Source organism: Eptatretus burgeri, chromosome 12, assembly GCF_056783735.1.
Source record: "Eptatretus burgeri isolate ZD-2024b chromosome 12, Ebu_testis_v1, whole genome shotgun sequence".
Taxonomy (NCBI): domain Eukaryota; kingdom Metazoa; phylum Chordata; class Myxini; order Myxiniformes; family Myxinidae; genus Eptatretus; species Eptatretus burgeri.
Window position 1 is genome coordinate 45244015 of NC_140972.1, and position 15060 is coordinate 45259074.

The window sequence follows — 15060 nt, forward strand, 5'->3', positions numbered from 1 at the left end:
AGAACTTTTGTAAAATGAATGGCATCAAGCACAACACATTTGCCCCCTACAAACCTGCCAGAAATCGTCCATCCGAACGTGCTGTTCAGATCATCAAGAATGGTCCAAGCGCTTCAACGAATGAAAGCGCCTCCATTCAAACTCTTCTAGCTCGTGTGTTGCTCAACTACTGCACCAGACCACATGAAACCACCGGTCACTCACCTGCCAAGCTTCTGATGGGCCATGAATTAACAACACGGTTTTCATTAGTGCACCCGGACATAACGGTCGAGGTCGCGAATAACAATTATCAACAGAAACGTAATCATGACCAAATGTTTATATACAGCAACTTCCAGATCAATGATCCTGTAAACGTGTTGAACTCCGGATGTGGAACCAAGTGGTTATCTGGCATCATTATCGCTAACATTGGTGAAATGATGTTTCTTGTGAAGTTGTGTGATGGTAGATGTATGTGTAAACATGTTGACCAACAAAGGTGACGTCATGGGGAGCCAAACATTGAACCGGCTCAAGTGCCTTTGTCACCCACTCCTGGATTAACACCACCTGCATTTGAACCTGAGATGTTTCCTCATGAAAGCTTTTCACCCATCAATGTACCTGAACTCCTTCCCAACTCTGTACCCAATATTGAGAAGCCCACAGCAGTTAGTTAGCCCTTAGAAGATCAGCTCGTGTCTGTAAGCCTCCTGAGCATCTTGATTTGTAAGAAAAAAAAAGTGGGTGGGGGTAAAAGGAGATGTATCAGTTGCTTATGCTAATGCATGCATACATGGGTGCACCGGGGTGTGGTTCAGCAGAGTCAGGTGACCCGCCCATGTTCCGGTGCTGTGCTGTGTTGTGACCCCGTGGCAAGATTAAACCTGTTCCCACTTCAGAGCTTTCGTGCCTGTGTATTGAGTGCATTACAGTGAGAGAGAGAGAGAAGAGAGAAGGAAAGAAGAGAGACAGACAGACAGACAGTCAGAGACAGTGACATAGGTGTGGGAGGAGAGTGCTGCATTTTATTAGGAGGGCACAGTGAGAAAAATGGTGGGGGGGGGGAGGAAGAAAAAAAAAAAGACAGGTGAGGGGTGGAGGTGGGGTTAGCTAAGAGAATAATGTGATACTTAATGACCGAACATGAAAAAAAAACATGTCAGAACAGCTGTACACACAACACAACAGAGTTTATAAAGTAATCCGCTGGCACACCTGCAAAAACTTTAGATATTCCAGTTCCAGAAAACTTGTGGGAAAATGAATCAAAAGCAATCACTGAAAACTTTGAAGTACCTTCCGCTCACTAATGACCTAATGATCCCATTGAAAGCGAACATTGTGACCAAATGTCATACTTAGGTACAGAGAGAGAGATAAGGCATTGCAAATGGACGTGTTAATACCAGTAAATTTGGACTAATGATGCAGAAATCAAGAAAATGACCAAATACCAAGACCTCAAGCATGATGTGAAAAGATCCTGGAAGCCGAAGAATGACAAAGTTGTACCAGTGAGAGTTGTAGCAATGGGAATGACGACGAATAACCTCACAGAGACATTAAAAACAATCCCTGGGAATGTTACTACAAACAAACTACAGTTGGAAGGGCTCAGTAACATTCCTGAAGAGAGCCCTCGGCACAAAATTTGAAAACAGAAAACTTCACAGCTTGGTCCATGAATCGTGACCTCTTACCGAAATAAAGGTGGAAACTTTGAGCTCACCCTGGGAGCACTCCATTCCACATTCTGAAACCCCATATGTAGACACCAATCAACGACAGACACACACACACACACACACACACACACACACACACACACACACACACACCACACCACACACACACACACACACACACACACACACCCGTTATGGTAATACAACACAAAGATTTACCTTTAAACAAAGTCCTTTATTAAACATACACCTCCCGGAGTCAAAGATATAAAAATCCAAAGTGACCACAAAATGTCGGCACACTTTTCACAGCTCAAACCAACATCAAAGAACAGGTGTACCCAACTCCATTAAAGCATCAGTTAAATTTGTTTTTTCTCATTTAAAAGGTTGGTTTCCCGCTAAGCCTGTTAAATCACCAGGTGATGGCAAACACACCTGTTCCAAGTTCCATTTGAAGTTCTGCTTTGGATAAAGCACACAAGAAGAACCACAAAGGCTTAGCTTGTAAATACAATTCTTCAACATGGAAATCAAGCGAAAAAAAATATCAAAATGTAATTCAAAGATATACCAATCCAAAGTGACCACAAAATGTTGGCACACGCTTTTCACAGCTCAAAACAACATGAAGGAACTCCGAACAAGAGGTCGATGGAGGTTTTTTCTTAATGTATAAATGTCGAAATGACAGGTACATGATGAAAACAGATCGCACAAAAAGTGAAACAAAGCAATGTCATCTAAAAATGAAATTGCACAACATTTTCAGCCTGCGAGACACCACCTGGGAGACTGTCCACCATCGTGCAGCTCAGTCGATGCGGCATGTGGACGTTATTGTCATATATACATATATCTATATGTGTGCGTATCAATGTCGAAGTGACGTGTCATGTGATGGAAGAATGTACAAAAAGAGGAAACTTCATGGAAAATAAAATTTCACATTTTCGGCAAGCCAGTGCCAATCACCGAACCATCACATTAAACATACACCTCCCGGAGATTCCTGAAATGTCAAATATATCTGAATTGTGTCGCTATGATAAATCAGCATTCGATAATAAGAGTGAGGAAAGTGAAAAAACAAGCTCGAATGAGCCAAGATCCTCGTCCTCTTAATGATGACGTCATAAAAACGAATATGACATCATTGTGATGTATCAGGTTTGCGATAAATAATTATCTGTGCTAATGCCCGGCTTGATTCCCGCAGACAAAATTCAAACAGCTTGCCTAGTTTCGGAGATAATGGTATAGGCGATTTCCATTAGCGGCGATATTATGACGTCAACTTTTTTTCTAGGAAGAATTTCCAAAATCAGAGATGGTTACTGCCTGCACGTGGGCCATTTTACATGTAAATGGCAAGTTTCACGAAGATCTGATGAAAACTCTGGGTTGTGATCCAAAAAATGTCAAAAAATAAGAATGACGTCATGAAAATTTATATGACGTCATAGTGATGTATCATATGTGCGGTAAATCATCTCTGCTAATGCCCGGTTCGATTCCCACAAACAGAATTCAAAAAGCTTGTCTAGTTTCGGAGATAATATTTTAGGCGATTTCCATTAGTGGAGATATTTTGATGTTATAACTTTTTTTCTATGAGGGATTTTCAAAATTGGAGATGGTTACTGTCTGCGCAGGGTATTTTTTACATACATACGCCAAGTTTCAGGAAGTTTTGATGAAAACTGCAGGCTGTGAAACAAAAAAAATCCACAGAACAACAACGTGAGTAAGACTTAGAGATCCTCCACGAGGATCTAAAAACAACTTTATCAGGAAGAAATCGTTGAGGCCTCGTCCAAGTCAAGGCATGGTTGAGCAGGCCAATAAACATGGTGGCTTCAGACCCCAGTGATGTTACCTAGGAAATGCCTTAAGTCCTGTAGAGGGATGTGACCGAAAATCGCCTGATGAAGGATATAATTAAATAAGGCCATTAATTCTTTTCAAAAGGGGTGATTTAATTAACCCAAACACCCAATTTTCACTCTTGCACTTCCTTGGAGTTTTCTTAGTATGCAAGCAAAGTTTCAAACTGCTAGGTTTTATGGTTTTGGAGTTATGGTGCATACACACACACACACACACACACACACACACACACACTTTTATTAGTGTAGATATATTTATGTTTCCTGCCCATTGATCTGCCCGTTTGCATTGTCCTGTCTCATCACTAATAAATTATTTTATATTCCTTATGAAAAGTGTGCAAGTTCTTTTGTTTTTTTTTTCCACTGGCCCAGTTTCCGCTTTTAATCCGAACAGCAGGTTGACCATCCCTGGAGAGTGTTAAAATAAAGGGTACAGGTTACATCCGGAGAAGGAACTACACTTCTTGCTCGAGCCTCGCTTCCATCAACTTGACTACTGTTGAAGCACACTGCTTCACCAAAGTGGGGTCACATTAATTATCAATTATTATTATAATTATGATTATTATTATTACCATTGTGACCACATTTTCAGGAGCTTACCTTCCATTACTTGTGCGACTCCTGGTGTAGTACATTGAAAAACAAAGTAATTTGGGGGTATATAATAATGCATCTTTAGGTATAAGGTCTGTTTGAATGATTACTACCTCCTCCACCGAAGGTGGACGGAGGTTGTGTTTTCACCCTTCGGTCTGTTCATCTGTCTGTGAGCAGGATATCTCAAAAAGTTAGGAACGGATTTGGATGAAATTTGGTGTACAGGTTGGGTGTTTGACATGGGCAAATTGATTCGATTTTGGTTCAGGTCTGGATCCAGATCCGGCCTATCAGTGGGATACAAAACGCAAATTTGTCAAGCTGACGGAGGTATGTGATGCACTGAGTGCTGTTGTAGTTATGATTGCTATTACCATCACTGTTGCCAAGTACACACCCTCTTTAGCAAAGGGGTGGGGTGGGGGGGGGGGAATATAAACTACTCCACTGTGAAATTGTAAAAAAATAAAAATAAAAAGGTTTTGCATGCAAAAAAAAAAAATGTAGACCTTTAATCACCAAGTCAACTGTATTAATGATGGAAAAATAATCGATGGCGAAAATAACCCAGAAGCTGATGTTCCTTCTTACCTTCATCACTCACGTGGGGTCTGTGCTGCCCTTCTGCCAAACTGTCTACTGCATGAAAGACATTGCTAGTGTAAAAGCTTTGAAAATGAACAGGGTAAATAAGTTATCGAAGTACAAACATATAATGCAGTACCATTAAAAACAAAATCATAAGGAAGAAGAAAGGTGAAGGGTGTTGATGCATCATAATTAACCTTTATCCTGCTTTGCCTTAAATCAATCTTGTTTAAAAAAATATATATTAAAAAAAGACAAAAGAAGAAGAGCCAGGTAAATACCGATTTTGAAAAGCAACAAAACAAATACCTACTGATTTATTCCAAAAATGTGTACAACTAAAACTTTAATGATTCTAGTGAGACCACTCAATAGTCGAATCACAACATAATACAAAAAGCAATTTCAATCTTGTCACTGTATAACCAGGTATGATACAAAAAAAAAAAAAAATGCACTGACTATAAATTACAAGATCGTACAATAAACATTAAATCACGTCTACAAATAAATTCTAAATGAACAAAAAAATTGGGCCCATATAGCAGTCCCCGGCATGGTGGTGTCGAATTGCATTACCTTCTCCAAGTGGGTCCAACGTGTGAATCATAAGCTGAAAGATCCCATTGCGCATCATGCTGTTATGAAGCGAAGCAGTGCTGCCTCCACGTTGCAGCTGTGGCTTAGGCTGCATGAGGTCCACAGGGGAAAGACAGGAGTGTACAAGAGGTCTTAATTTAGTAGCACTATACAAGAGACAAGCAACTGAAAAGTATCAGACTAAATTTCTTTACTAACAGTACTGGTGTTCAAACTTTTTCATTTTTGGAACTTCAAATGTAAGCTTATTAGACAACCAGAAGAGCTTCTCAAAGTGGATAATGACTTTTTCTCAAGCCATAAAACATCTACAAATCAGTCCATCCATCTACTTCCTACCATACACTGTTGAAACCATTACCATTTCTCCAAGGAAAACTCACCATGACATATGAAGCGTTAATGTGTGCACGGCAGGCAAATGAAAGAGAATTTTTAGAGGAATTTTTTATTTGCAGGAGCTCACCTCCCATTACTTGTGCGACTACTGGTGAAGTACATTTTAAAACAAATCAATTTGGGGTAACGCATCTTCAGGTATTCTGGTTTCTTGTTGTTTCTGTTGCATTGTATTGTTGTTTCTTGTGCATGTGACGATGCATCTTTCGTGTCGTTTCTGCCATTTTCATGTTCCTATTTCCTCTTGTCAGCAAATGATTAGTTACAGTAAACTTTCATTGCAGTGATATTACATTCTGTTTTGAGATTACTTTTTGAAAGGACAAGGAATGTCAATCCATCCATTGGGACCATACTCTGTGCAGAGCGTTGGTGCTCCCTAAGTAGTCTTCTGTGCTATTTTGGCACAATCTTGGATGGGTCACCACCCCGACACCGTATACCAGCAAGCTGGTCTTCATATTGCTGACTTCGGAAGGATGACAGGCAGAATCAATCCCACCTTGTATTAATTCAATATCCAAGCAGGAGTTGAACTCAGGATCCTAGGATCCCAAGCCCACCACCCTAACCATGAAAACCAACACCAAGTATAGGAATGTTGATTCACAATAATAATTAGAGCGAAGTCAATGGCACGCCATCACAAACCCCCACACTTCCCACCTAAAGCAAAGTTGAAATATGACAAAGATCCACTAGGAATAACCCAATATCAAATTTTGAGTGAATTTTTTTTTCTATTCTGACCCCTGTGACCCTAAGACCCATGGGGCATGAGCATGAGGGTCAAATGCAATAAATCATAATATATTTCATGCATCCCCCAATGTTGATTGCAAATAAAAAGCTCCATTTAAAAATGTTTTAAATTGTGCCCAGAATTGCATTTTTTGGTTTTTGACCATTTTAACCTGTCCCAATGGGTGGGGGAAAATAGATTATACTGCTTCCACACCTCCATGCCATCTGCTGGTAACTACCATGTTTGGTGAATTTCTGCACAACCATTTAGAAGATAGCAGGAAGGACGGACAGACAGACAGAACAGGACATACAGAGACAGAGCCGATTACAATACCCCCCCCCCCACCACACCAACCCCTTTTTTTTTTTCAAAAACGGTGGGGATAATAACAGCACTAATTGAGCAATACTACTACTAATAATAATTAATAACAATGTACTTTTCAAACAAGGCGATAAAAGTGCTGATACGTTTAATACAAATTTTATGAAACTTAAAAAGAAAGAAATTAATTAAAGACTTGTAAAAATGGAGCTGTCTTCAGAGCAATTTTGAATGAACAGGAGGTCAAGAGACCAGATAATTTGAAGAAGGCAAAAATCAACAAAAGATTTGAATTTGTTTTTTCTTTAGGAAGTGCAAGAAGAGGTTGGACGAGCAAAGTGAAAAAAAATGGTGACTTGGGAGAAATTGTTCTATATCCACCTTGCCCAATTCATGCATCCTCCCCTACCGTTCATCCCCCCCCCCCAACACACATTATAAGCCCATATTGGACTTAGTCCGAAACGGGGGCTTATGGATTTGGTCCCGATTTTTGTGTGTGCGTGCGTGCGTGCGTGCGTGCGTGCATGCGTCCACAACCATATCTCGGACATATAGACCGATTTTATTCGTATTAGGCACAAAGATGACATATGATGGCATACATATGCACATCATCTCATCAAAGATGGCTGACTGGTGGCCACTTTAGTTGTAAAAAAAACAAAAACCCCAGTGTCAAACACGTCCTCAGCCATTTCTCGGACATGCATTTACTGATGTTGTTCAAACTTGAAACACAGATAATGAATGACGGCTTACATATGCATGTCATTTTTTTTTTCGTGATCAGATCCAAGATGGCTGACTGGTGGCCATTGTTACTTAAATGTGTCTCAAACCATTTCTCAGACACTCAAGGTCCGATTTTATTCAAACTTGACACACGCACAGTACATGGCGGCATACAGGTGTCTCTCACTTTATTTTGCAATCTGATCAAAGATGGCTGACTGGTAGACTGGCTGCCATTTTATTTGTACGTAAAAATGGGCTAGCCCTTTAACTCCATACAACAAAATTATTAAAACAATAGGAGCTGTGACATTTTATGTCTATTTCACTTGTTTCGACAAAATAATCTTGGAACTGACGCCTCAATTAGGAATGCCTTATTTTCTTTTTATACCTACAAGTACACCCACTCCCAACAGGAATGACAGTAAGGGTCATGTTACTATCCTCTCCAGGATATAGAGATTACAGTAGATCTAGACTAGCATCCGTTAGTCTGTGGTGGACATGATAAGTATAGAATACCTCAAGGATGCCATGATTCCTCCAGATTTCTTTCAGTTTAGTGTTAAACAACAGTTGTGACTGTTTAAAAGGGTAATCATACTTGTTTGTGATTCATAATGTTCTTACTTCTGGTAGGATATATATATATATATATATATATATACACACACTCCACAATAAGAGATTTATACACATCAACACGGCATTTGTCCAAGGAAGAAAACCTCCTTGTGGAGAGGGGTTATTATTAGTATTAATAGTTGTGTAATGACATTAATATTATGCTATTATCATTCATGTTGTTATTACTATTATTAGAAGTGGCCTTGGAAGAACAACGTGATTAGCCATCCTAAAATGAATATACTGTACACCTCAACATGGATTTTCCCCAAGGTGGAAAACCCCCTTGGGGAGGGGCGCAAATTAAGTCGCTACAACCTCCATCGTGTGATCCTTCGTTGTCCTGCTAAGTTTGGTTGAGATTGGATCAGTAATGACCGAATGTATTGCGCTAATAATAAAAAAAAAGAGACAGGCACCAAATTGCATATTTTAGTATAATCAAGTGCCATATCCAGTTGTAATGCTTTGTTTTCTATGTTCACGCTCGATGTGATCAGCAGGTCGTACATGAGCGTTACTTCTTTGTTTTCAATGATTACTTTGGTTCATGTTTCCATGAGTTTTGTGGAACTGGGATATTGAAATTTCTGCAGATGTGCCAGTAGTTTACTCTGCATACCTTGTGTCTGTGTGTACAGCTGTTCTGACATGAGTTTTTTTTTTACATCCCGGTCGGAGGTGACTTGTGCTTTACGTTTTGAACTTACAGAACCTACACCTATCCGAATGACTCAGTCCTGCCATTTTCTTAAAGCCATTCATGTCATGTCCCTGGTCTTGGGCATTTATTATGAATTGTTCTTCATCGCAGTTGAGCTGACCGCTTCTTAGCCATTCCAATGAGCCTTATTTGTCTATGCCCAATGTATTCAACTCTTTTTTTTTATTTTATTTAATATAGTCCGTTTTCTTTTAACATTTTTCCATTTGGTGGTGTTTATCTGTTGATATTTGGTTTTTGTTCCTTTTTTGTCATTTTTGCCATCGTTGGAGGTGTGTGTGTGTGTGTGTGTGTGTGTGTGTGTGTGTGTGTGTGTGTGTGTGTGTGTGTGTGTGTGTGTGTGTGTGTGTGTGTGTGTGTGTGTGTGTGTGTGTGTGTGAAAATAATGCATAAAAAGAAAAAAGAAAAAAAGACATGAGTGCTGGACAACATGAGACCAAGGAGAAACTAACCTCAATTTGGCCCATCACTGCTGTGATGCACTCCCGAGTTCATTTTTTTCCTCCAACTTGAAACATCAATCTTCCAGAGCATTGGTGCTACTAACGTAGTTTCTTGGAAAGGGTTATATGGAGTGGTTTGCCATTTCTTGCTCAGCATTTTGTCCATGCTTCATCGTTTTAAATGCTGAACATCAAGCAAGGAAGCGGCAATTACCATTTTTAAACTCTGGTACGACTTGGAAGGGGTTTGAACCACTGACCACCCAGACGCCCTCACCATTACGTCACCGAGTACAGTTAAGGATTATAATAGGCAAACAGCAAAAGAAAAGAAATTCATACAAATCATTGTTTTGAAAAAAAAACAAACAAAAAAAACCAAAAAAAAACCAGACAAAGCATTTGAAATTTCTTTGACACATCATAATGCTTTGTTGCAGTATTCTAATTCTATATGGGTGGACAAAGGGGGAGAAGAGAGTGGGAAAACTTTGGGATGAGACAGTGTTGGGGGGGGGGGAGATGGGAGGGGCAGGTTGGAGAGGTAAGTGATGGAAGATTGAGGTTTTCAGTTTCTCCAAATATTTCATTCGATGATTCACGTTTTCCTATCTGCCTCCAAAGTTTTATTTTTTCACGAGCACTCTGTTGTGCCATATTTATTAAACTTGCATAATATCCTTTAAATAACTGATTTATCACAGTTCCAAATGTCAATACAGTGTGAGACAATTACTTTATTCTGATAGTTTCACTTCAGCAATTATCTATTTTGGTCCGACCCACAATTTGAAGCAATTTCAAGTAAATGCTAGGTTTATGGCTAAAAATGGACCGACCAACAGATTGCATCCGAAGTCATGACACTAATATTTAGCCTTTTAACATATTACGTTATACATGGTATCATTTCCATTCGTCTCAGTGTACATCCTCTGATGCAGACATGGATGGGGTGAATTACATGTTAAACTAGAATGGTACACTCGGTAGAGGAAATACCTCCACCAGGCTGAACAGTTTATAGAACATGGGCTACGAAAGTTGCCTGTGCATCCCCCTGCCAAACCTCTGACACTATATTTGTGTGAGCCATGAGAGTATCCTGAACATGAAGTCAAATGTTAACATTTCATGAGTTGAGATGAACTTGTCATTTTGGTTCAATATTTAGAGGTACCCTCAAAACGTGACCGTGGTCTATTCGAGTCACACTCCATTTCCATGTTTCATACTTTCATAATTTGTGAGGTCATAAAAGCAGTAATGCACACAAATGAGGTACCAAATGAAAGCTTTGCTTCTGCTGGTTCTTACGAAAGCAATATTTTCATGTTTCAAAAATATTTCATGAAAGTTATTGGACTACATATGTCCACACCTCACGTACATATCCGGCACGTCACAAAATGAAAAAAATAAAATCTATATTTACTTTTCTTTCAAGTGCACATGTGAGACTTTATTTATCCCAGTCAAATTTAAAAAATAAACTGTGTTCACATACATAACAGTGGATAACACAACTATGATTCCATGACAAACTGACAAAGTTATGGCGAGTTCAGAAATGGCATTTGTTAATAGAAGAAAGCAAAGCAGTGAGCATACATACATTCATGGGATTCAGTAAATCGACTCATGGACCAATTCCATATTTTATGCTTCTCTGATGTAACATAGGGGCATAACTATAATGAAGGATCAAATAATGTATACACATTAACAAATGAACAAGCTACTACCAAGCAAGATATACTGGGTAATGTATTCAATATAATGAATGGGCACAGAGTTCATTCACTGGTGAACAGTTAATCTTGATCACCGTCAGTCCGTCAGTGTTGTCTTCACCAAACTGATGTGGGATATCTAAAAGTTCTGCATCCGAGTCATCTGAGTCATCCAAGCCCATATCGTCAGAATCTAGTGGTTCGTCGATGATGTCAATGAGCTATTGTGGCAGAACATTTCCTACGTACCATCGCGGCTCAAGTTTACCATCTCTTAACTCCCATCCATGGCCAACCGTTGCATCTGGAATATCTGGTTTTGCAATATGGGCCTTCTTCCCGATTCCAATCTGATAGTTTACCCACCTTATGCACTGCTCTAGACTTTTTGATGGTAGTAGCATGATGGTAGTATTTCCAGACACATTCTTTGAAGAGTTTAGCTGGTCCTCCTTGGCACATAGCTACTTTATGCAGACGTGTCGCAGTTCATTGACCTTATACACTCGAGCGCAACCACAGATGGCGCAAGATAACACCTATATAGTTCATCAATTATGTCTTCTGCCATGTCCCACGTTTCTCCAAACTTGGACAATACAGCTGCAAACTTTGGAGTTTTCAGGAGAGTTTCCATGGGCGTGATTATTCATTGTCCCTTGAAGCCAATGGTTTTTTCACATCCAGTGTACACGTGGAGACACATGAGTGCCGTGCAGTGCTGCTGTGTGTAGCCCTCTGCAAGCTCAGTGATGTTGATCAGTCTTTGCTTATTTCCCATGCCAGTATCAAAGAGAATGACAACATTTCCCAGTGTGAGGGCATAGCGTAGCAGAATGAACAACACATCACTGTCTGGCCTTTTGATCTGGATCCCTTGTTTTTCCCATACACACAGTATAGAACTACAGTACTCTGGAATCTATTTCCTCTGAGGTTGAACTCATAGTTTCAATTTCGATCTTCTTCGTGGTCGTCCCATCTTCAGACGTCAACTGGTATCCCCTTTCACAGATCAAGACAGCTTTTCTTCCCAGGAACTTACTGGCATACCTCTGATGACTCCGTACTTTACAGAGGAGATTGATTAATGGCGTCCTGTTCTCATCGTTTGTCAAGAACAGCTTCCAGTCAGGGGACTTGTATGTGCTTTCACTCTTGACGATGAGTTTCTCACTGCAGACCCTTTGTTCATGTTCCATTGATTTGACGGAATGGGCAGGATACATATCCATGCTGAACACCGTGTCTGTCGTCTTTGATATCATTTCAAAAGTCTTGTGGCAAATTTGACTGAAATTAGCTGTTATCTCCTTCATGTGGTGGAGGGAATCATTCTCACGATGGACCACAAGTGCAGATTCCCATGATGGTACTGGAGTAACTTTACACTCTGGTCAGATACTGCAAACATTTTGACTTGCCCGTCTTTGCCAGAAATCCATCAGCTGTCCCGATGCTATATGGAACAGGGGTCAATGGGTACATCATCAGTTCCTTCATGTCCAACTGCAATCCTTGGCTTTGGGGCTTTCCAAATATTTGTAAAGCAATAGTGTTGCGAATCTGGAAGCCATGAGCACTCAACATACAGGTCCTATAGAACAGTTATATCGGTAAGTATGCGTTTTTAGTTAGGGTCCCCATCCCATGTCTAATGGGTAATTAAATGTACATGCGCTGCGAAGTTACTTTGATAGTCAGGGTTTTATTTTATTTTTTACACCACCAACATCAACTACAACAACGCCAGAATCACCCTCACCTTCACCTCGCTCTGGCCGAAGTCATGGTGGGCGGAGTTCAAGGAGGAGCCTCGCGGTGGCCCTTGACTAATCAGCGTGCTACGAGTGAGGTGGCTACCGCTCAGCCAATCAGACCCTGCGATGGTGAGAAAGGCGGTCCGTGTGATGTCACCACGCCCCCGGGCCAATCGACGGACTTGCCGCTCATTTTGGCCAATGACAGGGCAACGAGCGATTCTGCGTGCCAAAACCGTCCAGTTAGGGAGAGTGGGGAGGGCGGAGGCATCCCCTCCCCCCCTCCCTGGAGAAGGGTGAATAAGGTTGCGGTGTGATCGGATGAGGAGAGATCCTTCCTCCACAAGAACCGCAAGTCGTTTTCGCGCCGTCTGTTTGTCGGTGAACTGGAGAGTTTTGGAGATAGTTGATGACCATCGAGCAGGCAAGGTTGTGGTCAATCTGACGGGCAGGTTGACCAAGTGTGGAGTTATCAGTCCTCACTTTGACGTTCAACTCAAATAAGTGGAGAAGTGACAGAGAAACCTACTGCCTTCTCGACAGTTTGGGATACAGAGGAGAGTTTTGGTTGCCGGGACGAGTGCTGAAGGGAGCTCTGGATTTTATCATCGCATCTCGACGCTGGCCTGGTTCACCCGTGTCAGCCGAACCACACGAGGTGGACAGGTCCATGTGCGTGTGTGTGTGTGTGTGTGTGTGTGTGTGTGTGTGTGTGTGTGTGTGTGTGTGTGTGTGTGTGTGTGTGTGTGTCAGTGGGCCCGTCTGTAAGTAGGAATTGTTTAAGTGCTCTTTGCTGTACATACTTGCATCTCTATAGTCGGATAACTCTGCTTCTTGCGTGCTCCCCCCTTTCCCCCATTATAAATAAATACTTTTGTTAAAGGTATCAGCTTGTTTCTGTGTTTCTTCCATTGGCTTAGCATGGTGCGTGTTGGTGAATTACAAAGGCTGTTGCCGCTGTAAATGTACATTTGGACCGACACGACTTCGTCAACCATCCGCTCGGGTTGCGCACGGGTCGGGCACGCTAACGGCTCGACTTGTACGAGTGCAGTCGAGGGTGTGAATACTCTAACTCGCCACGTGGATCTCTAGGTATTTTGAAGATTGGCAAATAACCCTGTACCACGTGGTGGAATTATTGACGATTCACGGTCCGGTAAGGGACCCGTACACTCGGAGTTTTCCGAAAGGTACGATCTGGATTCCGGGTGTTCGGCAGAGTCGACCCTACTGCTCCCCCTAGCGGTCGTGCTTGCAGCCGATAACCGGCTCCACAACAATATTGCCCTGTTGCTTATACTGGACCACTGTGTTCTTTGCCGTTGTTGCTTTCATCTCCTTGTTCATATCACCAAGGGTTCTCAAGTTCATCTGCTTTACTGGTTCAAATAAGTTGGCATTCTTCTCCAGTCTATCTCTGATGGAAGTTTCCTTTTCCTCTCTTCCTGCTGTTTCTGCCCTCAGTACATCAGTTGTGATAGCTTCGGTGGCTGCAGCTCCAGATGAAAGACTTAGAAGCTTGTCCTGGTCTTTAACCATGAATGGATCGAGGAAGCTCTCAATTACTTATTGTGCTTTTGTTGCACAATTCTTACTCTTCAAGATTTCTGCAGGTTGTACATCACGATGCATTGTTCCACTGAGGTTGTCTGTCGGCATGTCGGCCATGTTCAGTGTGGTGTTGACATCATGGGATCAAGTGTGTGCTGTTCTCAAACACCTTTGGTATGCGTCATGGTTGCTGAGAACCCCAGAAACATCAATGCCACCCCCACCAGCATCACCATGAGATTTTGCATGCCTCAACGAATGTTTCTTCCATTGTTTTATCGACAGCACAAGTTTCCGAGAACGAACAAACAAGCCACACATCGTTCCTCTCCTCAACAAATCAATTGCTCCTGGGTGTGATATCTTGATGTTAGCCAAGAAGGAAGAGAAATAAGTCAGGCATAGTTGTGACCACAGACTGTGAAGAATAGGCCTCCCATGAGATGCAAACAGTGAGCACATGTGAGGAAGTCATTGTACTTCACCGCCTGTATGAGAGACAGTACTAGCCATATATGATTCATGTAGGAAGTGCACAGTTGACCCGTTTTTCTGAGACTACCTCCACTGACATCCACTCTATATTGCAAGTAACTCTGGATGTAGTTATTGACTGCATCATAATTTATTGCTGCCTCCAATGTAATTGTTGTGAGC

The 15060-nt window shown here is 41.3% G+C and overlaps 1 protein-coding gene across 7 annotated transcripts in view; it reads right to left on the reverse strand.

The window, feature by feature from the left end:
• The window catches only part of LOC147015525 (sodium/potassium/calcium exchanger 2-like), a 107978-nt gene that overhangs the window by 50129 nt on the left and 42789 nt on the right, over positions 1–15060 (reverse strand). For 5 of the 7 annotated variants that reach the window (XM_085850336.1, XM_085850338.1, XM_085850339.1 and 2 more), the window contains exons 3-4: positions 5333–5441; positions 4757–4804 (exon numbers count right to left, since the gene is read on the reverse strand). In XM_085850336.1, the coding sequence (XP_085706462.1) occupies positions 4757–4804; positions 5333–5441 (157 nt within the window). The remainder of the gene's footprint in view (positions 1–4756; positions 4805–5332; positions 5442–15060) is intronic. The other 2 variants (XM_085850341.1, XM_085850342.1) reach the window with 2 other exon arrangements.